At 40.8% G+C, this 27,663-nt stretch overlaps 1 protein-coding gene across 1 annotated transcript in view; it reads right to left on the bottom strand.

The window, feature by feature from the left end:
- LOC106596897 (collagen alpha-1(XI) chain) overlaps positions 1–27,663 on the bottom strand; it is a 184,425-nt gene that overhangs the window by 59,999 nt on the left and 96,763 nt on the right. The window contains exons 19-36 of the mRNA XM_045714451.2: positions 26,033–26,086; positions 25,895–25,939; positions 21,098–21,151; positions 20,733–20,777; positions 17,144–17,197; positions 16,216–16,260; positions 14,995–15,048; positions 14,448–14,492; positions 13,658–13,711; positions 13,391–13,435; positions 11,858–12,019; positions 11,714–11,767; positions 4,371–4,424; positions 2,547–2,591; positions 2,382–2,435; positions 1,174–1,218; positions 935–988; positions 467–574 (exon numbers count right to left, since the gene is read on the bottom strand). Of these exons, the coding sequence (XP_045570407.2) occupies positions 467–574; positions 935–988; positions 1,174–1,218; positions 2,382–2,435; positions 2,547–2,591; positions 4,371–4,424; positions 11,714–11,767; positions 11,858–12,019; positions 13,391–13,435; positions 13,658–13,711; positions 14,448–14,492; positions 14,995–15,048; positions 16,216–16,260; positions 17,144–17,197; positions 20,733–20,777; positions 21,098–21,151; positions 25,895–25,939; positions 26,033–26,086 (1,071 nt within the window). The remainder of the gene's footprint in view (positions 1–466; positions 575–934; positions 989–1,173; positions 1,219–2,381; positions 2,436–2,546; positions 2,592–4,370; positions 4,425–11,713; positions 11,768–11,857; positions 12,020–13,390; positions 13,436–13,657; positions 13,712–14,447; positions 14,493–14,994; positions 15,049–16,215; positions 16,261–17,143; positions 17,198–20,732; positions 20,778–21,097; positions 21,152–25,894; positions 25,940–26,032; positions 26,087–27,663) is intronic.

Genomic DNA, 27,663 nt, shown 5'->3' on the forward strand with positions numbered 1-27,663 from the left:
TCATTGTCCAACAAGTGTTTAAAGGCCTTGATAGTTTAATTCTAACATTAGATTATTCAAATATGTCATATAAATCTCCAAACTTATTTTTGTTTTGTTTTATAGTGTTATTATTAAATGTTCCAAGGCTAATGTTGTTCCAAGATTTAGAAAATAAATCAACATTCATAAATCAAACATCCCTTAGATCTAGCACAGGAAATATCTCAATAGTTTAAGCATATATTGCAGAACAATGATTCAAATATATATATATATATATATATATATCTTTTTTTTATAATTTACCAGACGCTTTTATACAAAGCGACTTATAGTCATGTGTGCATATAGTTTGTACGTGTGGGTGGTCCCAGGAATCGAACCCACTATCTTGGCATTTGCAAGCAACAATCTCTACTAACTGAGCTACAGAAGACCCCCGTTTTGTGTTTATGCTTATTAGTGGCCATGTTTTGAACCTTACCTGAGGTCCAACAACACCTCCAGGCCCAGGTGGGCCAGTCTTTCCCTGGAAACCTGTCTCTCCTCTCTGCCCAGGGTGACCAGGCAGTCCGTCTTTACCCGGGGGGCCCTGAGGGACATGAGATGGACAGGTTCAATTAGTAGGGACAACATGGTTGAAGTAGAATGATAACCATGTACTATTGTACTTGTACCATGAACAATTTTTAAAGTAGAGGGGAGGGTACTTATGTTAAGATCCTTAGGTCCTGGGAAGGGTACTTATGTTAGGGCCCTTAGGTCCTGGGAAGGGTACTTATGTTAGGGCCCTTAGGTCCTGGGAAGGGTACTTATGTTAGGGCCCTTAGGTCCTGGGAAGAGTACTTATGTTAGGGCCCTTAGGTCCTGGGAAGGGTACTTACAATTGAGTCCTTAGGTCTTGGGAAGGGTACTTACATTAGGGCCCTTAGGTCTTGGGAAGGGTACTTACATTAGGGCCCTTAGGTCCTGGGAAGCCGGCTGGCCCCTGGGGTCCTTGGGGTCCCTGACATATAAGAAGAAGAAGATTAATTTTAGAGAACCATAACCCTCATCACACGTGACCCCCATTGGGCTCTTTCACAAACATACCAAAAACATCTCAGTGATTTGTATCTCGTAACGAAGTTGGTCAAAGACAATGCCCTTTTATTATAAGGATTGAGTGGAAAAAAACAGACTAGAACTCACTCTCTCTCCTGGTCCACCTGGAGGACCGTCATTACCTGATGTTCCCTGTGGAGGCAGCAGATAGAGAGAGACAGTCAGATACAGAGGCAGTCAGATACAGAGATAGTCTGTGTAGGTTAGTCATGAACACACTACAGACAGAGACAGTCAGATAGAGAGTCAGATACAGAGACAGTCTGATACAGAGACAGTCATATACAGAGACAGTCTGATATAGAGACAGTCTGATATAGAGACAGTCTGATACAGAGACAGTCTGATACAGAGACAGTCTGATACAGAGACAGTCTGATACAGAGACAGTCAGATACAGAGACAGTCTGATACAGAGACAGTCTGATACAGAGACAGTCAGATACAGAGACAGTCTGATACAGAGACAGTCAGATACAGAGACAGTCTGATACAGAGACAGTCTGATACAGAGACAGTCTGTGTAGGTTAGTCATGAACACACTACAGACAGAGACAGTCAGATAGAGACAGTCTGATACAGAGACAGTCAGATACAGAGACAGTCTGATACAGAGACAGTCTGTGTAGGTTAGTCATGAACACACTACAGACAGAGACAGTCAGATAGAGACAGTCTGATACAGAGACAGTCAGATACAGAGACAGTCTGATACAGAGACAGTCTGTGTAGGTTAGTCATGAACACACTACAGACAGACAGTCTGAGGTCAGAGTCATTGATACTGTACTGTATTATGTATAGTGACAACAGGTGATATGGAAAATACATTCTGTGTGTAAAATAAAAAGAGATAATAATAATAGCAATAAAACATATAATAATAATAATAATACAACATTTAAATAACAATAATAATACAAATTATAAAAAATTATAATACAAATAATAATAATAATAATAGCAAATAAAAACAATATTTAAATAAAAAAAATCATAATGATCATAATTATAACAATAATTATAATACATTTAATTTGTATAGCCCTTTTCATTACAGAGTTAACTCAAAGCTCTACGTAACAGGGAAAAATACAATAAAAAACGATACACTTAGAATCAGGTAAAATAGCAGTTCTGGGCTAGGTACTAAAATACAACTTACATTGGGACTATTACTATGAGAAGGACAGTCTGTAGAAGTGGGTTTTATTAAGGCCAGTTTTGTATATATATTTTTTTTAAATAGATAATTAAAATATGATACTTGAGTTAGAGACGGATATAAACCGACCTTAGCACCTGGCTTTCCAGTTGGTCCCCTGGCACCTCTTCCACCACGGGGACCCTAGATACAGGAACACAGAGAAGACCGATCATCTAACAACTCAGAGAAAGTGTTGTGTTAGAGAGAAAATGGACTGTGGATCGACTGATAGATGAGTTATCAGGTAACTACCGTTGGGCCACGTTGTCCCCTAGGTCCGGATTTACCAGCGATACCCTGCAAAACACACACAACCACACGAGCATTTTTTATTCATGAGACCGAGGGTTCAAAACACAAACATTATAATGTTATACTGTCATAGAAAGAAAACTGCATCATTCTATAGTTAAATATATTGACAGAAAAACTTTGCAAACAGTAATTATAGATTCATCTATTCACACAGATGAAGTTTAGACCTCCAAGAAAGTCTTAAAGTCATTCAAACATTCTACAGCTTAGAGAAGACAAGACTCCTCCGCTGCTCTGTGGGGTTAGAGTCTGAGTCAGAGAAATAAATGATCAAATCAGAGCAAGAGGTAAGCAGATACCCACATTACTCAGAGGCACTTGACAGCCTGACCAGCCTGTCAACTCTGGTGATATTGGCTCCTGAGGTGTCTAGGGTGTTTGTGTCCCAAATGGCACCCTATTCTCTATGTAGTGCACTACTATAGCGTAGCACACTCAAATGGAGTGCCCTACATAGGGAATAGGTTGCTATTTGGGACGCAGGCCAGGTGTCCACTCCTCACTCTTCACTGTCTGTTTGAGAGGGAAGGAGCTCGTTTCAGCAATTCTCTTTCCCTCTCTTATTTCCTCCAATGCCTCTCTCTCCTCCACCCCTCCCCTCCCCTACCCCCCCACCCTCCACCCCTCCCCTACCCCACCTCACCCTCTACCCCTCCCCTACCCCACCTCACCTGCTACCCCTCCCCTCCCCCACCTCACCCTCCACCCCTCCACTTCCCCACCTCACCCTCTACCCCTCCCCTACCCCACCTCACCCTCCACCCCTCCCCTACCTCACCCTCCACCCCTCCCCTACCCCACCCCACCTCACCCTCCACCCCTCCCCTACTCCACCTCACCCTCCACCCCTCCACTACCCCACCTCACCCTCTACCCCTCCCCTGCCCAGAATTGTGATACTCCAGAGTGCCAGAGAAGTCTTTGAAGGGCCTCTATAGTGGCTCAGCGGTCTAAGACACTGAGTGTCTCAGCGGTCTAAGACACTGAGTGTCTCAGCGGTCTAAGACACTGAGTGTCTCAGCGGTCTAAGACACTGAGTGTCTCAGCGGTCTAAGACACTGAGTGTCTCAGCGGTCTAAGACACTGAGTGTCTCAGCGGTCTAAGACACTGAGTGGCTCAGCGGTCTAAGACACTGAGTGACTCAGCGGTCTAAGACACTGAGTGTCTCAGCGGTCTAAGACACTGAGTGACTCAGCAGTCTAAGACACTGAGTGTCTCAGCGGTCTAAGACACTGAGTGTCTCAGCGGTCTAAGACACTGAGTGTCTCAGCGGTCTAAGACACTGAGTGGCTCAGCGGTCTAAGACACTGAGTGACTCAGCAGTCTAAGACACTGTATCACAGTGTTGCGGTGTCACTGCAGCCTGGGGTTTGATCCCAACTGGCAGTGATCGGGAGTCCCATAGGGCGGTGCACAATTGGCCCAGCGTCGTCTGGGTTAGGGGAGGGTTTGATCGGGCAGGGCTTTACTTGGCTCATCGCCCTCTAACGACTCCTTGTGGGGTGGGTTCGGTTGTCAGTTGAACGGTGTTTCCTCTGACACATTGGTCGCGGCTGGCTTCCAGGTTTAGCCGGCGGCTGTTAAGAAGCGAGTCTTGGCAGGTCATGTTTCGGAGGAGGCATGACTTGACCTTTGCCTCTCCCGAGCTCGTTGGGGAGTTGCAGTGATGAGACAAGATTGTAATCATGAAAAAAGGGGGGGGGGGATGATAATAATTGAAAAGAAGGTATTAAGTAACGGAGCGATGTAAAGAGCCTCACCCTTCCTCCTTTTTCTCCATTGGAGCCGGGGAATCCAGGGAAGCCATTGGAGCCCTGTGAACGGACAGAGAGATTGTTAGAGAGTTGAAGAGCCGATAAGAAGAGATGCTCTGAGTCTCATGTAACCTCTGTCCTTTCTATCCAAGTCCCAAGAGAGAATATTTGATTTGATTTATTAGGATACTATTTAGCCGACCAAAATGGTGACAGCTAGTCTTACTGGAGTCCTACAAATAACGAAAATGACATTACAGACAAAATACTTTTGACATACATTATAAAACATTAACATGTAGTGTGTGTGTGCATTTATTCAGTTACACATACATGTCAGTACATACACACAACAAGTAGGTCACATGTCAGTACATACACACAACAAGTAGGTCACATGTCAGTACAAACACACAACAAGTAGGTCACATGTCAGTACAAACACACAACAAGTAGGTCACATGTCAGTACAAACACACAACCAGTAGGTCACATGTCAGTACAAACACACAACAAGTAGGTCACATGTCAGTACAAACACACAACAAGTAGGTCACATGTCAGTACAAACACACAACCAGTAGGTCACATGTCAGTACAAACACACAACAAGTAGGTCACATGTCAGTACAAACACACAACCAGTAGGTCACATGTCAGTACAAACACACAACCAGTAGGTCACATGTCAGTACAAACACACAACCAGTAGGTCACATGTCAGTACAAACACACAACCAGTAGGTCACATGTCAGTACAAACACACAACCAGTAGGTCACATGTCAGTACAAACACACAACAAGTAGGTCACATGTCAGTACAAACACACAACAAGTAGGTCACATGTCAGTACAAACACACAACAAGTAGGTCACATGTCAGTACAAACACACAACCAGTAGGTCACATGTCAGTACAAACACACAACCAGTAGGTCACATGTCAGTACAAACACACAACAAGTAGGTCACATGTCAGTACAAACACACAACCAGTAGGTCACATGTCAGTACAAACACACAACAAGTAGGTCACATGTCAGTACAAACACACAACAAGTAGGTCTAATAGGGGAGAGATGTTGCTTTATTTGTTTTTTGAAACCAGGTTTGCTGTTCACTTGCACTATATAAGATGGCTCCTGGCTCTGTATAATACTATACATTTCCTTGAATTTGTTCTGGATTATGGGGACTGTGAAAAGACCCCTGGTGGCATGTCTGGTGGTGTAAGTGTGTGTGTCAGAGCTGTGTGTAAATTGACTATACAAACAACTTGGAACACATTAGAGTTTCTTCTAAAAAAGAAGAAGTGATGCAGTCAGTCTCTCCTCAACTCTCAGCCAAGAGAGACTGGCATGCATAGCATTTATGTTAGCCCTCTGATTACCATGAAGAGCAATACGTGCTGCTCTGTTCTGGACCAGCTGAAGCTTAACTAGGTATTTCCTTGCAGCACTCGGCCACACGACTGGACATTAATCAAGGTAAGACAAAACTAGAGGCTGCAGGACTTGCTTTTTGGAGTGTGGAGTAAAAAAAACCCATCTTTATTACAGACAGACCTCTCCCCATCTTTACAACCATTGAATCTATAAGTTTTGACCATGACAGTTTATAATCTAAGGTAACAACAAGTAATGTAGTCCCTTCAACTTGTTCAACAGCCACACCATTCATTACCAGATTCAGCAGAGGTCTAGAGTTTAGGGAATATGTTGTACCAAATATAATGCTCTTTTAGAGATGTTCAGTTTATTGGCCCCTCAAGCCAAAACTGACTCCAACTCTTTGTTAAGGGTTTCAGTGACTTCATTAGCTGTGCTTGCTGATGTATATATGGTTGAATCATCAGCATACATGGACACACATGCTTTGTTTAATGCCAGTGGCAGGCCATTGGTAAAAATAGAAAAGAGTAGAGGGCCTAGAGAGCTGCTCTGCAGTACACCACACTTTACATGTTTAACATTAGAGAAGCTTCCATTAAAGAAAACCCTCTGAGTTCTATTAGATAGATAGCTCTGAATCCACCATATGGCAGAGGTTGAAAAACCATTACGAATATGTTTTCTCAACAACAGGTTCTGGCCAATAATATCAAAGGCTGTACAATCTTCTTAATATCAATGTCTTTCAACCAATCGTCAGTCATTTGTGTCAGTGCAGTACATGTTGAGTGCCCTTCTCTATAAACATGCTGAACGTCCGTTGTTAATTTGTTTACAGAGAAATAGCATTTTATTTGGTCAAACACAATTTTGTTAAGAGCTGGCAACAAGCTGATAGGTCTGCTGTTAGAACCAGTAAAGGCCACTTTACCACTCTTGAGTAGCGGAATTACTTTGGCTTCTCTCCAGGTCTGAGGACAAAGACTTTCCTCTAGGCTCAGATTAAAGCTATGACAGATAGGAGTGGCTATAGAGTCAGCTACCATCCTCAGTAGCTTTCCATCTGAGTTGTCAATGCCATGAGGTTTGTCATTATTGATGAACAATATAAAGGGACACATGGGAATCATGATAAAAGGGCTTTGCTCTTCAAGGCTCAACACATGAGACGTTAGCTTGTTAGCACCCAGAGAAAAACAACACAAGGGTTGTCACTAGTTACCACAGCCAAAAAGGTCAAAGTCAGAAAATGCAGGTTTTGGTCTTAATTTAAGGTTAGCAGTGTGGTTAAGGTTAGGGTTAGGCATAAGGTTAACAGTGTAGTTAGGGTTAGGCATAAAGTTAGCAGTGTGGTTAAGGTTAGGGTTAGGCATAAGGTTAGCAGTGGGGTTAAGGTTAGGGTTAGGCATAAGGTTAACAGTGTGGTTAAGGTTAGGGTTAGGCGTAAGGTTAACAGTGTGGTTAAGGTTAGGGTTAGGCATAAGGTTAACAGTGTGGTTAAGGTTAGGGTTAGGCGTAAGGTTAACAGTGTGGTTAAGGTTAGGGTTAGGCGTAAGGTTAACAGTGTGGTTAAGGTTAGGGTTAGGCGTAAGGTTAACAGTGTGGTTAAGGTTAGGGTTAGGCGTAAGGTTAACAGTGTGGTTAAGGTTAGGGTTAGGCGTAAGGTTAACAGTGTGGTTAAGGTTAGGGTTAGGCATAAGGTTAACAGTGTGGTTAAGGTTAGGGTTAGGCGTAAGGTTAACAGTGTGGTTAAGGTTAGGGTTAGGCATAAGGTTAACAGTGTGGTTAAGGTTAGGGTTAGGCGTAAGGTTAACAGTGTGGTTAAGGTTAGGGTTAGGCATAAGGTTAACAGTGTGGTTAATGTTAGGGTTAGGCATAAGGTTAACAGTGTGGTTAAGGTTAGGGTTAGGCATAAGGTTAACAGTGTGGTTAAGGTTAGGGTTAGGCATAAGGTTAACAGTGTGGTTAAGGTTAGGGTTAGGCATAAGGTTAACAGTGTGGTTAAGGTTAGGGTTAGGCATAAGGTTAACAGTGTGGTTAAGGTTAGGGTTAGGCATAAGGTTAACAGTGTGGTTAAGGTTAGGGTTAGGCATAAGGTTAGCAGTGTGGTTAAGGTTAGGGTTAGGCATAAGGTTAACAGTGTGGTTAAGGTTAGGGTTAGGCATAAGGTTAACAGTGTGGTTAAGGTTAGGGTTAGGCATAAGGTTAGCAGTGTGGTTAAGGTTAGGGTTAGGCGTAAGGTTAGCAGTGTGGTTAAGGTTAGGGTTAGGCGTAAGGTTAACAGTGTGGTTAAGGTTAGGGTTAGGCGTAAGGTTAACAGTGTGGTTAAGGTTAGGGTTAGGCATAAGGTTAACAGTGTGGTTAAGGTTAGGGTTAGGCGTAAGGTTAACAGTGTGGTTAAGGTTAGGGTTAGGCATAAGGTTAACAGTGTGGTTAAGGTTAGGGTTAGGCGTAAGGTTAACAGTGTGGTTAAGGTTAGGGTTAGGCATAAGGTTAACAGTGTGGTTAAGGTTAGGGTTAGGCATAAGGTTAACAGTGTGGTTAAGGTTAGGGTTAGGCATAAGGTTAGCAGTGTGGTTAAGGTTAGGGTTAGGCATAAGGTTAACAGTGTGGTTAAGGTTAGGGTTAGGCATAAGGTTAACAGTGTGGTTAAGGTTAGGGTTAGGCGTAAGGTTAACAGTGTGGTTAAGGTTAGGGTTAGGCATAAGGTTAGCAGTGTGGTTAAGGTTAGGGTTAGGCATAAGGTTAACAGTATAGTTAAGGTTAGGGTTAGGCGTAAGGTTAACAGTATAGTTAAGGTTAGGGTTAGGCGTAAGGTTAACAGTATAGTTAAGGTTAGGGTTAGGCATAAGGTTAACAGTATAGTTAAGGTTAGGGTTAGGCATAAGGTTAACAGTGTGGTTAAGGTTAGGGTTAGGCATAAGGTTAACAGTGTGGTTAAGGTTAGGGTTAGGCGTAAGGTTAACAGTGTGGTTAAGGTTAGGGTTAGGCGTAAGGTTAACAGTGTGGTTAAGGTTAGGGTTAGGCGTAAGGTTAGCAGTGTGGTTAAGGTTAGGGTTAGGCATAAGGTTAACAGTATAGTTAAGGTTAGGGTTAGGCATAAGGTTAACAGTATAGTTAAGGTTAGGGTTAGGCATAAGGTTAACAGTGTGGTTAAGGTTAGGGTTAGGCATAAGGTTAACAGTGTGGTTAAGGTTAGGGTTAGGCATAAGGTTAACAGTGTGGTTAAGGTTAGGGTTAGGCGTAGAAATAGGCAGGGTTTAGCCATAATTATGACTTGGTGACTGTGGTATCTAGTGACAACCCAACATAAACGAGATATACTGGGAGGGCAAAGCAAATGGACGACGGAGGGGAAAACTCTCCTGTTGGCTACACAGCAGACATTTTAGCTGCCTACTACTGATGGCAATGTCAGTCAGATAGACGACCAAGTTAAAGGCTCAATGTGGCATGACAATCACCATGTTCGATACATTATTATTTTTTATTATTTTTTTATTTAACCCTTTGTTGTCTCAGTCAATTTACCACCAGGTAAGTTGATTGAGACAACATTCTCAGTTACAGCAACCTCCGTGGGGAATAGTTACAGGGGAGAGGAGGGGAGAGGAGGAGGGGAGAGGAGGAGGGGAGAGGAGGGGAGAGGAGGGGGGAGAGGAGGGGAGAGGAGGGGGGAGGAGGGGGAGAGGAGGGGAGAGGAGGGGGGGAGAGGAGGGGGGGAGAGGAGGGGAGAGGAGGGGAGAGGAGGAGGGGAGAGGAGGGGAGAGGAGGAGGGGAGAGGAATGAGCCAAAGAAGGAATCCAGAGGAGCTTACCAATGTAACTTCCCTTCAAGAAGCGTTGAAAATACAGAAGTAAGTAAGAAACAACCTTAATAAGAGTTTATGTGCTTCATAGCACCACATTGCAAAGTGTCTACTTGAAATGGTATGTGTACGCTCTCTCATACAGAATGTGTATGTCCACCTGTCCGCCAGTGTGTGTAGACTAAACCCATTCCATCAGACAGCATGAAAAAACTGTGGAACGTGGAGAGAGACAGTGAGAAGGATCTCTGTGGATTAACTGTTTTCTTTACTGGTAAACTGAATGATTAGGAGTGAAGAGGAGAGGAGAGGAGGAGAGGAGGAGAGGAGGAGGAGAGCACTGTAATATCACTGTAACGTCACTGTAACAGCACTGTAATATCACTGTAATATTACTGTAATATCACTGTAACAGCAATGTAATATCACTGTAATATCCCTGTAATATTACCGTAACAGCATTGTAATGTCACTGAAATATCAATGTATGATCACTGTAATACCACTGTAATATCCCTGTAACGGCACTGTAACAGCACTGTAATATTACTGTAACAGCACTGTAATATCACTGTAACAGCACTGTAACAGCACTGTAATATTACTGTAACAGCACTGTAACATCACTGTAACATCACTGTAACAGCACTGTAATATCACTGTAAAATCACTGTAATATTACTGTAACAGCACTGTAATATCACTGAAATATCAATGTATGATCACTGTAATATCACTGTAACAGCACTGTAACATCACTGTAACAGCACTGTAATATCACTGTAAAATCACTGTAATATTACTGTAACAGCACTGTAATATCACTGTAATATCACTGTAATATCACTGTAATACCACTGTAATATCACTGTAATACCACTGTAATATCACTTTAATATCACTGTAATATCACTGAAATATCAATGTATGATCACTGTAGTATCACTTTAACAGCACTGTAATATCATTGTAATATCACGGTAACAGCACTGTAACATCACTGTAATACCACTGTATTACCACTGTAATACCACTGTATTACCACTGTATTACCACTGTAATACCACTGTAATATCACTGTAATACCACTGTAATACCACTGTAATACCACTGTAATATCACTGTAATATCACTGTAATACCACTGTAATACCACTGTATTACCACTGTAATATCACTGTAATACCACTGTAATACCACTGTAATACCACTGTATTACCACTGTAATACCACTGTAATATCACTGAAATACCACTGTAATACCACTGTAATACCACTGTAATATCACTGTAATACCACTGTAATACCACTGTATTACCACTGTAATACCACTGTAATATCACTGAAATACCACTGTAATACCACTGTAATACCACTGTAATATCACTGTAATATCACTTTAATATCACTGTAATATCACTGAAATATCAATGTATGATCACTGTAATATCACTTTAACAGCACTGTAATATCACTGTAATATCACTGTAATACCACTGTAATGTCATGCTGTGATATTACTGTAACAGCACTGTAATGTCACTGAAATATCAATGTATGATCACTGTAATATTACTCTAACAGCACTGTAATATCACTGAAATATCAATGTATGATCACTGTAATATCACTGTAACAGCACTGTGATACCACTGTAATATCACTGTAACAGCACTGTAACATCACTGTAATATCACTGTAATATCACTGTAATACCACTGTAATACCACTGTAATATCACTTTAATATCACTGTAATATCACTGAAATATCAATGTATGATCACTGTAATATCACTTTAACAGCACTGTAATATCACTGTAATATCACTGTAACAGCACTGTAACATCACTGTAATACCACTGTAATATCACTGTAATACCACTGTATTACCACTGTAATACCACTGTAATATCACTGTAATATCCCTGTAATACCACTGTAATATCACTGAAATACCACTGTAATACCACTGTAATATCATGCTGTGATAAATAAAACTGATCATAAAGGCCCAGTGCAGTCAAAAACGTGATTTTTTTTCCTGTTTTATATATATTTCAGTAGAGATAGGTGGTAGAGTCAGTAACACAGAGAGAGATATACGAACACACAGATCCCATAATCAGTTTTGTGCTGTTTATCACATACCTTTGGTCCTTGTCTTCCTGGGTAGCCGGGTAATCCGGGGACACCAAGTTGTCCCTAAACAACATACAACAGGGTTACAATAGCAGACTGGCTTGTAAAAACTCATCAAGATAGTGAAGATAGTGAAATAGAGGTATTAAGTACCTTCTCTCCAGCAGACCCGATGGGGCCTGCCTCTCCGTTGGGGCCGGATCGACCTTTGGGGCCCTCAGGTCCGTCTTCACCTCTGGCTCCTAGGACACCGAGCTCTCCCTTGTCTCCCTTGATGCCCATGTCTCCTTTGAAACCTGGGAAACCGTCCTCTCCCTGAAACACAGAGGAAGAAAACAATCTTCAATAACGGGCAAGATAAGTTCAAAGGGTGCTCAGAATCACTTTAAATTGTAAAAAAAAAAAAAAAAAAACACTATTTAAAAAAAATTAAGTATCACATCATACATAAATACCTGTATTAAATATACTGTACATCTTTTCTGTGTTGATTTCACATGAGCATCAAGGCATAAATTGCTTCCACTGTAAACTTGAATGATAGATGTTGACATCTAGTGGTAATATGTTGAAATTGCAGTCACTGAATATAGAGATATACTGCCATCTGGTGGTCAGACCTCAGAATGCAGTTGGCCCGTTTTTACATAGAGACTCTTGTCACAGGATTTCCCAAACTTGGTCTTCAGGACCCCAAGGGGGTGCACGTTTTGGTTTTGTTGTCCTAACACTACACAGCTGATTCAAAGCTTGATGATTAGTTGACTATGTGTAGTGTTAAGGGTCCCCAAGGTCCGAGTTCGGGGAAACCCCTCCTCTATCATTTCACACTTCCCATCCTACCAAGGGTCTACTGTAGTCGTCACTTACTGCAACTAAGCAGTGGAGATATCAAGATCCTTTTCTACAGCATGTACGTAAGCGTTTGTTCGTTTCTAACTTTGTTATAAGCCTTTTTTTTTTTTGCCATTATGTTGAAAACAGCAGACCCAAAATAGTTTATTTCGTTTTTTTTTTCAAAGGAAATCTTATCGTAAACACAGCTGGGTTCATCAGCCGTTTCCTGACTCAACAGGAAAATCGACCAATGAGGCAGATAAACAAGCTGAAAAAAAATACCGTTTAGAAGTTTAGAACAGCCGGCAGCCCATCCAATCTACTTTTAGATCACATTTGCTACTGTTACCTGTAGACTTTGGCGTTACGCTAACGCTAGTTAGCATTGGCTGGCAAAAAAACGAACAACCTCTAACTTTAGTCATGCTGCATGCAGAGACATTAAAATGGTATCTACAAGTTCATCTTGACTCTAGGTATGTAGCACAAAGCCTTAGATGCCAGAATCCGTGTAATATCCCTTTCATGTTTTACAACCCATTACTACTTAACGAGATGAAGCCTTTCAAGCCAATAAGCATTTAAGGGGTTTTTCCACTAGATCTGCCTGCCTGCAAAAAAAAAAAAGGCCTGAACCAAAATGGAATGAATGACAACTACGGTAGATAGTGGAGCTGGAGCAAAACGTTTCCCTCTTACCACTGACTCAGGGTCAGGTATTAGCTCATCCCTCTAATAGTTAAGGTTAAGATTTGATGTTGGGGCAATCTGATCCTAGATCTGTGGTTGAGAACCACTTTCTACCTCTTAATAACACAAATATGAGGCGGACATATTGTTGTTGTTTACCTTTTCTCCGCCGCCGCCTTTCAGACCTCTGATGCCCTCGGCACCCTGTAGGAGGAAACAGAAGATGAATACGATGATTCAAGAATGTATCATTTACCAATGTAGAGTTCACTACTGCTGTTGCATTGTCGTGGTGGGTGTTTATGTATTTCTTATGAATTCAATCAATTCAATACATTCATTAATTAACAAATCAATCAATTCATAAATCATGTAAATATCAATTTAACGGTAAGGTCAAAGGTTGTGACCCTTGAAGGTCGTTACCTTGACACCTCGTGGGCCAGGGTAGCCAATAGAACCCTGAGGACCAGGATGACCCTACGAGAAAAAGAAACGAGACAAAAACAGTGTGGTTAGTTGGTGATCGAGATCAGGTAAGGTATGAATGGTAAGGTATGAATGGTAAGGTATGAATGGTAAGGTATGAATGGTAAGGTATGAATGATAAGGTATGAATGGTAAGGTATGAATGGTAAGGTATGAATGATAAGGTATGAATGGTAAGGTATGAATGGTAAGGTATGAATGGTAAGGTATGAATGGTAAGGTATGAATGATAAGGTATGAATGGTAAGGTATGAATGGTAAGGTATGAATGGTAAGGTATGAATGGTAAGGTATGAATGGTAAGGTATGAATGGTAAGGTATGAATGATAAGGTATGAATGGTAAGGTATGAATGGTAAGGTATGAATGGTAAGGTATGAATGATAAGGTATGAATGGTAAGGTATGAATGGTAAGGTATGAATGGTAAGGTATGAATGGTAAGGTATGAATGGTAAGGTATGAATGATAAGGTATGAATGGTAAGGTATGAATGGTAAGGTATGAATGATAAGGTATGAATGGTAAGGTATGAATGGTAAGGTATGAATGATAAGGTATGAATGGTAAGGTATGAATGGTAAGGTATGAATGATAAGGTATGAATGGTAAGGTATGAATGGTAAGGTATGAATGGTAAGGTATGAATGGTAAGGTATGAATGGTAAGGTATGAATGGTAAGGTATGAATGGTAAGGTATGAATCTAATAAATGAAATCAGACTTACGACGCCTCCTTTCATTCCTGGAGGACCCTCCTTCCCTGGGTGACCCTGGAAGAAACGTTGGGGTCAGATAACTGTATTATTATAACCCTAACCCTTTTCCTAACCTTAACCTAATTCTCCTATCCCTAACCCTTTTCCTAACCTTAACCTATTTCTCCTAACCCTAACCCCTTTCCTAACCTTAACCTATTCCACCTAACCCTAACCCTTTTCCTAACCTTAACCTAATTCTCCTATCTCTAACCCTTTTCCTAACCTTAACCTAATTCTCCTATCTCTAACCCTTTTCCTAACCTTAACCTATTCCACCTAACCCTAACCCTTTTCCTAACCTTAACCTATTCCACCTAACCCTAACCCTTTTCCTAACCTTAACCTAATTTTCCTAGCCTTCTGCATATGTTCTCCTAACCGGCTACAAAACAACACTTCTGCTAGTCAAAACCGGCAGGCCTGGTCTGAGAGCAGTTTCCAATAATGTGACACACCTCGTCTGTGCCTAACAGGAAGTTGATTGTTTTTAACAGGAAGTGGTAATAAGACTCACGGGAGGACCATCGGCACCACCCAGACCAGCCAATCCCTGACGACCTGACGGTCCCTAGATGGAGAAAGATATATATAGAGAGAGAAGATAGAGAGAGAGAGAGAGAGAGAGAGAGTGAGAGAGAGAGAGAGAGAGAAAGAGAGAGAAAGAGCGAGCGAGAGAGTGAGAGAGAGAGAGACCCAACCACGCACACGCACAATTAGACCCAACCAAATCATGAGAAAACAAAAAGATCATTACTTGACACATTGGAAAGAATTAACAAAAAAACAGAGCAAACTAGAATGCTATTTGGCCCTAAACAGAGAGTACACAGTGGCAGAATACCTGACCACTGTGACTGACCCAAACTTAAGGAAAGCTTTGACTATGTACAGACTCAGTGAGCATAGCCTTGCTATTGAGAAAGGCCACCGTAGGCAGAACTGGCTCTCAAGAGAAGACCGGCTATGTGCACACTGCCCACAAACTGAGGTGGAAACTGAGCTGCACTTCCTAACCTCCAGCCAAATGTATGACCATATTAGAGACACATATTTCCCTCAGATTACACAGATCCACAAAGAATTAAAAAACAAACCCAATTTTGATAAACTCCCATATCTATTGGGTGAAATACCACAGTGTTCCATCACAGCAGCAAGATTTGTGACCTGTTGCCACAAGTAAAGGGCAACCAGTGAAGAACAAACACCATTGTAAATACAACCCATATTTATGTTTATTTATTTTCCCTTTTGTACTTTAACTATTTGCACATCGTTACAACACTGTATACATACATAATATGACATTTGAAATGTCTTTATTCTTTTGGAACTTCTGTGACTGTAATGTTTACTGTTCATTTTTATTGTTTATTTCACTTTTGTTTATTATCTACTTCACTTGCTTTAGCAATGTTAACATATGTTTCCCATGCCAATAAAGCCCTTAAATTGACAGAGAGAGAGAGCGAGAGAGAGAGAGAGAGAGAGAGAGAGAGAGAGAGAGAGAGAGAGAGAGAGAGAGAGCGCCTATGGTTTTTAAACCAATGAGTCTGTTGAATCACTTATATGGTCAGACTGAGAAATCCATCTAAAAACAACAGAGAAGGGTCTCTCTCTCTCTCTCTCACACACACACACACACACACACACACACACACACACACACACACACACACACACACACACACACACACACACACACACACACACACACACACACACACACACTTACTTTTTCACCAGGCGGTCCGATTGGGCCTTGAGGACCAACAAGACCCTAGAAGAAATAATATAAACCAGACATGTTACACAGCAGTCCAGGTGTACGGCACAAATTGCACACTATTCCCTGTGTATAGTGCACTACATTTTGACCAGAGCCCTAAGTAGTGCACTATAAAAGGCAATAGGTTACCATTTGGTACGTATCTCTGTCCTCTCATTCACAATTAGTTACAGTCATATACTAGATGAAGGTGACCTGTCCTAGACATGGGAAGATGCAGAATTGAAATGAAAAAACAGTTCCTAGTTCAGAAATAAACAGTTATTCTATCTGGATGGCCGTTGTGATTTTCCAAAACGTTCCAGTGGCCCTGTGCTGTACTGTCCACGCTCTGAGCATCCACAGGTGTGCTATAATCTCTGAACACAAGTGGACTCCAATAATGTCTCAATGATTTCAACACTGTAATATCGGAGCATTCTGTTTTGTGTTAGACATAATTCCAGAATCAGTGATCCTCTATATTGCCGTCAACTGGACAGTGGAATTGATTTAACTCCATACATCCCAAAAAGAGTTGTTTTAAGTTGTAGAGGAATGGAGAGAACAGTATTGGGGAAAATGTGAGAGAGAAAGAGAGAGAGAGAGAGGGAGGAAGAGAGGGAGAGAGAGAGAGAGAAGAGAGAGAGAGAGAGAGAGAGAGAGAGAGAGAAAGAGAAAGAGAGAGAGAGAGAGAGAGAGAGAGAGAGAGGCAGAGAGAGAGAGAGAGGGAGAGAGAGAGAGAGAGAGAGAGAGAGAGAGAGAAAGAGAGAGAGGCAGAGAGAGGCAGAGAGATGGAGAGAGAGAGAAAGAGAGAGAGAGAGAGAGTGAGATGGAGAGAGAGAGAGAGAAGAAGAAACACATGCATCACTAATGGTCTGCTGTCGTTACTTACTTGTGGTCCAGGGATGCCCTGCTGACCGGCGGGCCCCGACTCTCCTTGTGTGCCCTGAATGGAACAGAGAGAGAGACTAGATCAGAATACTGTAGATCAGAGACTACTGTAGATCAGACTACTGTAGATCAGAGACTACTGTAGATCAGAGACTACTGTAGATCAGAATATTGTAGATCAGAGACTACTGTAGATCAGAATACTGTAGATCAGAGACTACTGTAGATCAGAGACTACTGTAGATCAGAATACTGTAGATCAGAATACTGTAGATCAGAATACTGTAGATCAGAGACTACTGTAGATCAGAGACTACTGTAGATCAGAATACTGTAGATCAGATTGTCTATACTATAGTCAACAGTCAACCTGAGTAGAACGGAGAGAGACTACTGTATTTCAGAAACTACTGTAGATCAGAGACTACTGTATTTCAGAAACTACTGTAGACCAGATGTTGTACAGTAAACTTGGCCTACTGATAGTGTTTGTGTACTTTGAATGTATGGAAAACTCTGTTTCAGTAGCCTATACTATAGTTTAACTAGCCTACACTATAGTTTAACTAGCCTACACTATAGTTTAACTAGCCTACACTACAGTTTAACTAGTCTACACTACAGTTTAACTAGTCTACACTACAGTTTAACTAGTCTACACTATAGTTTAACTAGTCTACACTACAGTTTAACTAGTCTACACTATAGTTTAACTAGTCTACACTACAGTTTAACTAGCGTACACTATAGTTTAACTAGCCCACACTATAGTTTAACTAGCCTACACTATAGTTTAACTAGTCTACACTACAGTTTAACTAGTCTACACTAAAGTTTAACTAGTCTACACTATAGTTTAACTAGCCTACACTATAGTTTAACTAGCCTACACTATAGTTTAACTAGCCTACACTATAGTTTAACTAGCCTACACTATAGTTTAACTAGTCTACACTACAGTTTAACTAGCCCACACTATAGTTTAACTAGCCTACACTATAATTTAACTAGCCTACACTATAGTTCAACTAGTCTACACTACAGTTTAACTAGCCCACACTATAGTTTAACTAGCCTACACTACAGTTTAACTAGCCTACACTACAGTTTAACTAGCCTACACTATAGTTTAACTAGCCTACACTACAGTTTAACTAGCCTACACTACAGTTTAAGTAGCCTACACTATAGTTTAACTAGCCTACACAACAGTTTAACTAGTCTACACTATAGTTTAACTAGCCTACACTATAGTTTAACTAGCCTACACTATAGTTTAACTAGTCTACACTACAGTTTAACTAGTCTACACTACAGTTTAACTAGTCTACACTACAGTTTAACTAGCCTACACTACAGTTTAACTAGCCTACACTATAGTTTAACTAGCCTACACTACAGTTTAACTAGCCTACACTACAGTTTAACTAGTCTACACTAAAGTTTAACTAGCCTACACTATAGTTTAACTAGTCTACACTACAGTTTAACTAGCCCACACTACAGTTTAAGTAGCCTACACTATAGTTTAACTAGTCTACACTATAGTTTAACTAGCCTACACTATAGTTTAACTAGCCTACACTATAGTTTAACTAGCCTACACTACAGTTTAACTAGCCTACACTACAGTTTAACTAGTCTACACTATAGTTTAACTAGCCTACACTATAGTTTAACTAGTCTACACTACAGTTTAACTAGCCCAAACTACAGTTTAAGTAGCCTACACTATAGTTTAACTAGTCTACACTATAGTTTAACTAGCCTACACTATAGTTTAACTAGCCCACACTATAGTTTAACTAGCCTACACTATAGTTTAACTAGCCCACACTACAGTTTAACTAGCCTACACTATAGTTTAACTAGGCTACACTATAGTTTAACTAGCCCACACTACAGTTTAACTAGCCTACACTATAGTTTAGCTAGTCTACACTATAGTTTAACTAGCCTACACTATAGTTTAACTAGTCTACACTATAGTTTAACTAGCCTACACTATAGTTTAACTAGCCTACACTATAGTTTAACTAGCCCACACTATAGTTTAACTAGCCTACACTATAGTTTAACTAGCCCACACTACAGTTTAACTAGCCTACACTATAGTTTAACTAGTCTACAGTACAGTTTAACTAGCCTACACTACAGTTTAACTAGCCTACACTACAGTTTAACTAGCCTACACTATAGTTTAACTAGCCTACACTATAGCCTACACTATAGTTTAACTAGCCTACACTACAGTTTAACTAGTCTACACTACAGTTTAACTAGTCTACACTACAGTTTAACTAGTCTACACTATAGTTTAACTAGTCTACACTATAGTTTAACTAGCCTACACTATAGTTTAACTAGCCTACACTATAGTTTAACTAGCCTACACTATAGTTTAACTAGCCTACACTACAGTTTAACTAGCCCACACTACAGTTTAACTAGCCCACACTATAGTTTAACTAGCCTACACTATAGTTTAACTAGCCCACACTACAGTTTAACTAGCCTACACTATAGTTTAACTAGCCTACACTATAGTTTAACTAGCCTACACTATAGTTTAACTAGTCTACACTATAGTTTAACTAGCCTACACTATAGTTTAACTAGCCCACACTATAGTTTAACTAGCCTACACTATAGTTTAACTAGCCTACACTATAGTTTAACTAGCCCACACTATAGTTTAACTAGCCTACACTATAGTTTAACTAGTCTACAGTACAGTTTAACTAGCCTACACTACAGTTTAACTAGCCTACACTATAGTTTAACTAGTCTACAGTATAGTTTAAGTAGCCTACACTATAGTTTAACTAGCCTACACTATAGTTTAACTAGCCTACACTATAGTTTAACTAGCCTACACTATATTTTAACTAGCCTACACTACAGTTTAACTAGTCTACACTACAGTTTAACTAGTCTACACTATACATGAACAAACTGTTGTTATCCCCTCCCCCTGGGCAACTTCCTGATACCAGCTTTGATTGAGTGGATCTAAGACATTCTCCTCTTTGACGGTTTGGATTCTGAACTCGGGAATTGTGAAAATAAAAAACAACAACATTGGATATAGAGCTTCAGACAGACGGGAATGGTTTAACAATAACTGTGTTTTAGTCATATCCTTGTTGAGACTACGCTGCCCCGTTCAACAAGACACAGGTCTACACAGAGGGAAAGAGGCCTTTGGGATGGTTGAGGATGGTTGAGGATGTTGGTGGGGCGTGTTGTACTATTGTTTGTTAAAGGCCCAGCGTAGTTAAATAAAAACATGATTTGTCCTGTGTTTTATATGTAATTACACACTATGGAGGTTGAAATAATACTGTGAAATTGTGAAAATGACCATCTGCCTGGTTAGCGTTGTGTGTAGTTATGTAAAATGACCATCTGCCTGTTTAGGGCTGTGTGTAGTGATGTAAAATGACCATCTGCCTGGTTAGGGCTGTGTGTAGTGATGTAAAATGACCATCTGCCTGGTTAGGGCTGTGTCTTGTGATGTAAAATGACCATCTGCCTGGTTAGGGCTGTGTGTAGTGATGTAAAATGTATAATCAGGTACACTTTCTCACCTGGTTTCCTTTGGGACCAGCTTGGCCGTCAATCCCAGCAAGACCCTGTGAACATATTTCAGACACGTTTAGTTTTAAAAGCATTAACGGCATTGCAGTAGCATTGCAGCAGCATTGCAGTAGTATTGCAGTAGAATTGCAGTAGTATTGCAGCAACATTGCAGTAGTATTGCAGTAGAATTGCAGTAGTATTGCAGTAGTATTGCAGTAGCATTGCAGTAGCATTGCAGTAGCATTGCAGTAGTATTGCAGTAGCATTGCAGTAGTATTGCAGTAACATCGCCGTAGTATTGCAGTAGAATTGCAGTAGAATTGCAGTAGTATTGCAGTAGTATTGAAGTATTGTAGAAGTACTGTATACATACACGCTGTCCACCAGTCCCAGGGGATCCTCTAGGACCAAGCAGCCCTCTAGGACCCTGTAAGACAGAAAGATGTACAGGTCAAAAACATAAACACATATAATTACAATTCTAAACAGCAAGTGTTGTTCGAGCGTGATTTTGCAACTACGGGGACTTTTGGCATTGTTGAAAAAATGAAATACTTTTTTTCATTTTGTCAGGAACCATAAACTGGTAATTGCTGTAAAGCATTTTATATTCGACAATACACATTTCCCCCCCCCCAATCACTTTCTCCAGATGTTTTCCTATTTGTTTTGATCTATATATATATATATATATATATATTGTACTCCCTATCTTAAATCAGTGTGGGTTGTTTCCCTTTAGTTTGTCCACTGAGGCAATTAGTACATAACAAATTGTGTTTGTCTTTTAGAAAACCTCAATTAGTAGTCAGTCATAGTGGGTATCTTTTATAGACCTCTTATTGGTTGTTTGCCAACTTTCCCCATGGAAACGGAACGTGCACACTTGTTTTCGTTGTTGTTCTGAACCCATTGCCCGCAAGTTATTGTTAAATTCTCATCTATGCTTTCAGAATCCCCAAAAAAGTTGCGCGTCTTGATTGTTGACCAATGACCAGTCATCAGCACTGGCGCGCCAAGGCAGGCTCACATATCCAGAGCAGTGACCAGGAAGTACTTGTTTCAATAGCCTACGTTTACCATCTAAAAGACAGTTTAGTATCCACTACTGACTCATCTTAGCCAGAACAATAGACTACGTTTACCATCTAAAAGACAGTTTAGTATCCACTACTGACTCATCTTAGCCAGAACAATAGACTACCTGGTGATGTGATTGATCATTTTCATACTTCAGATAGGACTAGTTTGGATGGCTACTGGATATACGTCTAAAGATAAGCAGCTGTAACATCGTCTTCAATATTATTAGATGAAGAATTAACATGTGAATTTATTAGGATATTTGTGAGGAAAAACATGGCTACCAGGCTGGCAACGGGCACTCTGCAGGCAGGCTGCCCTCCAACGTGATGGTGCTGTTCAGACAGAATATGCCGTCCTTCTGATCCTGCAACCTCCTCTGTTACAAGAAGCTGTACGATTTAGCTTTCTCTGGACTCCAGAGAAGTGGCATGATATATCCCTAGTTGATATTGGCTGCTAACATGAATGACTTTCAACTCCAAATGCAGGTGTAAAACACAGTTTAGTTTGAGTTTTGAAAATGGACCACTGTTTATGCCTGTAATGAAAGAATCCAAAGAATCCTCCATTTGCAGTAATTACAGCCTTGCAGACCTTTGGCATTCTAGTTGTCAATTTGTTGAGGTAATCTGAGAAGATTTCACCTTATGCTTCCTGAAGCTTCACGTCCAGTGTCTGTGTTCTTTTGCCCATCTAAATCTTTTCTTTTTATTGGCCAGTGTAAGATAGGGCTTTTTCTTTGCAACTCTGCCTAGAAGTCCAGCATTCCTGAGTCGCCTATTCACTGTTGACGTTGAGACTGGTGTTTTGCGGGTACTATTTAATGAAGCTGCCAGTTGAGGACTTGTGAGGCATCTGTTTCTCAAACTAGACACTCTAATGTACTTGTCCTCTTGCTCAGTTGTGCACCGGGGCCTCCCACTCCTCTTTCTATTATAGTTAGAGACAGTTTGCGCTGTTCTGTGAAGGGAGTAGTAGACAGCGTTGTATGAGATATTCAGTTTCTTGACAATTTCTCACATGGAATAGCCTTCATTTCTCAGAACAAGAATAGACTGACAAGTTTCAGAAGAAAGGTCTTTGTTTCTGGCCATTTTGAGCCTGTAATCGAACCCACAAATGCTGATGCTCCAGATACTCAACTAGTCTAAAGAAGGCCCGTTTTATTGCTTCTTTAATCAGGACAACAGTTTTCGGCTGTGCTAACATAATTGCAAAAGGGTTTTCTAATAATCAATTAGCCTTTTAAAATTATAAACTTGGATTAGCTAACACAACGTGCCATTGGAACACAGGAGTGATGGTTGCTGATAATGGACCTCTGTACGCCTATGTAGATATTCCATAAAAAATCTGCCTTTCCAGCTACAATAGTCAGTTACAACATTAACAATGTCTACACTGTATTTCTAATCAATTTGATGTTATTTTAATGGACCAAAAAATGAGCTTTTATTTAAAAAACAAGGACATTTCCAAGTGACCACAAACTTTTGAACGGTAGTGTATATTGCAGGTGTATTTTTTTGCTAACTCAAGTGGAAGCGCTAACGTGAGGTGAAGCTCTCCCAACAGCTCCTCTCCAACCGATTCACTGGGCCAGCAGCTCTTAAATACCAGCTGGGCCAGCAGCTCTTAAATACCAGCCGGGCCAGCAGCTCTTAAATACCAGCCGGACCAGCAGCTCTTAAATACCAGCCGGACCAGCAGCTCTTAAATACCAGCCGGACCAGCAGCTCTTAAATACCAGCCGGGCCAGCAGCTCTTAAATACCAGCCGGACCAGCAGCTCTTAAATACCAGCCGGACCAGCAGCTCTTAAATACCAGCCGGACCAGCAGCTCTTAAATACCAGCCGGACCAGCAGCTCTTAAATACCAGCCGGACCAGCAGCTCTTAAATACCAGCCGGACCAGCAGCTCTTAAATACCAGCCGGACCAGCAGCTCTTAAATACCAGCCGGACCAGCAGCTCTTAAATACCAGCCGGACCAGCAGCTCTTAAATACCAGCCGGGCCAGCAGCTCTTAAATACCAGCCGGGCCAGCAGCTCTTAAATACCAGCCGGACCAGCAGCTCTTAAATACCAGCCGGACCAGCAGCTCTTAAATACCAGCCGGACCAGCAGCTCTTAAATACCAGCCGGGCCAGCAGCTCTTAAATACCAGCCGGACCAGCAGCTCTTAAATACCAGCCGGACCAGCAGCTCTTAAATACCAGCCGGACCAGTAGCTCTTAAATACCAGCCGGACCAGCAGCTCTTAAATACCAGCCGGACCAGCAGCTCTTAAATACCAGCCGGGCCAGCAGCTCTTAAATACCAGCCGGACCAGTAGCTCTTAAATACCAGCTGGGCCAGCAGCTCTTAAATACCAGCTGGGCCAGCAGCTCTTAAATACCAGCTGGGCCAGCGCAGGTGTAACACATCCTGACTAACGATATGTTGGAGATATAATGTTATACACTCTCTATGTCATATAACAACATACACTATGTCATATAATACTATGTCATATCATACACTATGTAAGATAATTTTATACACTATGTCATGTAATATTATACACCATGCCATATAATATTATACACTATGTCAGATAATATCACACACTATGTCATGTAATATTATACACCATGCCATATAATATTATACACTATGTCAGATAATATTATACACTATGTCATTCTGTATCAGACAGTAGGCCGCCCCTCTTTTGAAGTCTCGTATTTTGATGCCTTGCACTCTTTTTGTTTATAAAGCCCTCCTGCATAAACTTCTGCCGCACCTTACCTCATTGTTAACTTACAGGCGTACGAGACACCAGTCTCAGGGATGGTTAACTGTGGAAATCTCTTCAGTCTCCACTGAGTTAGGTTAATCTGCTTTTAGTTTTTTGCACCTCACTTGTGGAATGATCGTCAAGGCTCTCTAAAGTTGGATGAATTGGTGCCTCCAGAGCAATATTTTTTTTTTAAGTAAACAAATAAATAATAAAATATTAAATGTTTTCTTATAAATCAACCCCCTGGGGGACACAACAAAGCCCGTAGTTGCAAAATCGTCCATAATGTGTTTCAGTGCAAAGTAAGACGGTATCCTACTCAGGCACTGTGTGTGGTAGCAGTGGTGTCAACAGAATTTAGTGTTGTCCACTGAAGCCTAGCTGAGTAATAGCAACACTGACCTCATGTGGCCATTATGGTAACTACAAGTACTTAACAGCTCACTGATCTATATTTACTGCAGTCTTTTGTCTTTTGGACATTTGTACAATAAATAGGTACACAGGGACAGAGAAAGTTAGGCCATACAGACCAAACATTGAGGACATCTTTCTATGGTCCATATGCGGCCAGCCCAGGAGGAGAATGAAGTTATCTCTCATGGGGTCAAGTGAGAATAGCTGCTTCTCAATATATTTCCTGTGAGAAGCTATTAGTTACTCCAACTCTGTCTGTCTCACACATCTCACCAAGGGCAACATTACTAATGTGATGGACAAGGCAGGCAGGAATGCCATTATGAGTCTTCAGGAGGGGAGGAGGGGAAGGAAGGAGGGGAGGGAGAGGAAACGTGGGGAGAGGGAAGGAAAGGAGGGAAGGAGGGGAGGGAGAGGAGAAGTAGGGAGAGATAAGAAGGGAGAGGAGGGAAGGAGGGGAGGGAGAGGAGAGAAGAGGAGAGGAGAAGTGGGGAGAAGGGGATTGGGGAAAAGAAGGTTGGGGGAAAGTGCAAAGAGAGAAGGGTGGGGTCTTCTGTTTAAGTAATTGATGTAATGGGCGTAGAGGGGAGGTAGCAGGTAAGAAGTGTGTGTGTGTGTGTGTGTGTGTGTGTGTGTGTGTGTGTGTGTGTGTGTGTGTGTGTGTGTGTGTGTGTGTGTGTGTGTGTGTGTGTGTGGAGCATGTGTGTGTTGGGGGAAGGAGAGAATGTGTGTCGGGGCGAAGGACACTGACGCCTTTAGGTGATGTCATCTTCAACCTCTGGGCCACTATGTTCCTTGCACCTCTGCAAGTCTGTCTGGAGCATAATACTCTGATACACAAGTCTGTTATCTTTGACAATGGTATTACACATTAGAAAATACTTACACTCTCTCCAGCTAGACCCCTCTGTCCGATCTCACCGTCTTCGCCCTGTCGAGAAGAGAGAGAAGAGTGGGTTATTGTGGAATTCAGGGAGAAATTTATCAGACAGCATCATGGGATGTGTAGTTTGGGGGTACTCACTCTCTGGCCATCCTCTCCTGGAGCACCTGGAGAGCCGATGGAACCCAGCTCACCCTGCAGAGAGAGAGAGAGAGAGAGAAAGAGAGAGAGATGTCTTTACTGTCTTTACTCTGTCTTCACTCTATCTTTACAATGTTTTACTGTTATTACTGTCTTTAATGTCTTTACTCTGTCTTTATTGTATTTATCTGTCTTTACTCTGTCTTTATTATGTATTTACTCTGTCGTTATCTGTCTTTACTGTCTTTACTGTCTTTACTCTGTCTTTACAATGTTTTACTGTTAATACTCTGTCTTTACTCTGTCTTTACAATGATTTACTGTCTTTACTGTATTTACTATGTTTTTACTCTGTGTTTACTCTGCATTTACTCTGCCTTTACTCTGTCTGTATCTGTCTTTACTCTATCTTTACTACGTATATACTGTCTTTACTCTGTCTTTACTGTGTATTTACAATGTATTTACGCTATCTTTACTGTCTTTACTCTGTCTTTACAATGTTTTACTGTTTTTACTGTCTTTACTCTGTCTTTACACTGTGTTTACTCTGTCTTTACAATGTTTTACTGTCTTTACTGTATTTACTCTGTCTTTACTCTGTCTTTACTGTCTTTACTGTCTTTATCTGTCTTTACAATGTATTTACAATCTTTACTGTGTCTTTACTCTGTCTTTATCGGTCTTTACTATGTATTTACTGTCTTTACTCTGTCTTTACTCTGTTTTTACTGTCTTTACTATGTATTTACTGTCTTTACTGTCTTTACTCTGTCTTCACTCTGTCTTTACAATGTTTTATTGTTATTACTGTCTTTACTGTCTTTACTCTGCCTTTACAATGGTTTACTGTTATTACTGTCTTTACTGTCTTTACTCTGTCTTTACTACGTATATACTGTCTTTACTCTGTCTTTACTGTCTTTATCTGTCTTTATCTGTCTTTACAATGTATTTACAATCTTTACTGTGTCTTTACTATGTCTTTAACGGTCTTTACTATGTATTTACTGTCTTTACTCTGTCTTTACTCTGTCTTTACAATGTTTTACTGTCTTTACTGTATTTACTCTGTCTTTACTCTGCCTTTACTCTGTCTGTATCTGTCTTTACTCTGTCTTTACTACGTATATACTGTCTTTACTCGGTCTTTACTCTGTCTTTACTACGTATATACTGTCTTTACTCGGTCTTTACTGTCTTTACTCTGTCTTTACTACATATATACTGTCTTTAGTCTGTCTTTACTGTCTTTACTCTGTCTTTACTGCGTATATACTGTATTTACTCGGTCTTTACTGTCTTTACTCTGTCTTTACTACGTATATACTGTCTTTACTCGGTCTTTACTGTCTTTACTCTGTCTTTACTACATATATACTGTCTTTACTCTGTCTTTACTGTCTTTACTCTGTCTTTACTACGTATATACTGTCTTTACTCGGTCTTTACTCTGTCTTTACTACGTATATACTGTCTTTACTCGGTCTTTACTATCTTTACTCTGTCTTTACTACATATATACTGTCTTTACTCTGTCTTTACTGTCTTTACTCTGTCTTTACTGCGTATATACTGTATTTACTCGGTCTTTACTGTCTTTACTCTGTCTTTACTACATATATACTGTC

The sequence above is a fragment of the Salmo salar genome, chromosome 03 (assembly GCF_965601325.2).
Source record: "Salmo salar chromosome 03, fSalSal1, whole genome shotgun sequence".
Classification (NCBI taxonomy): domain Eukaryota; kingdom Metazoa; phylum Chordata; class Actinopteri; order Salmoniformes; family Salmonidae; genus Salmo; species Salmo salar.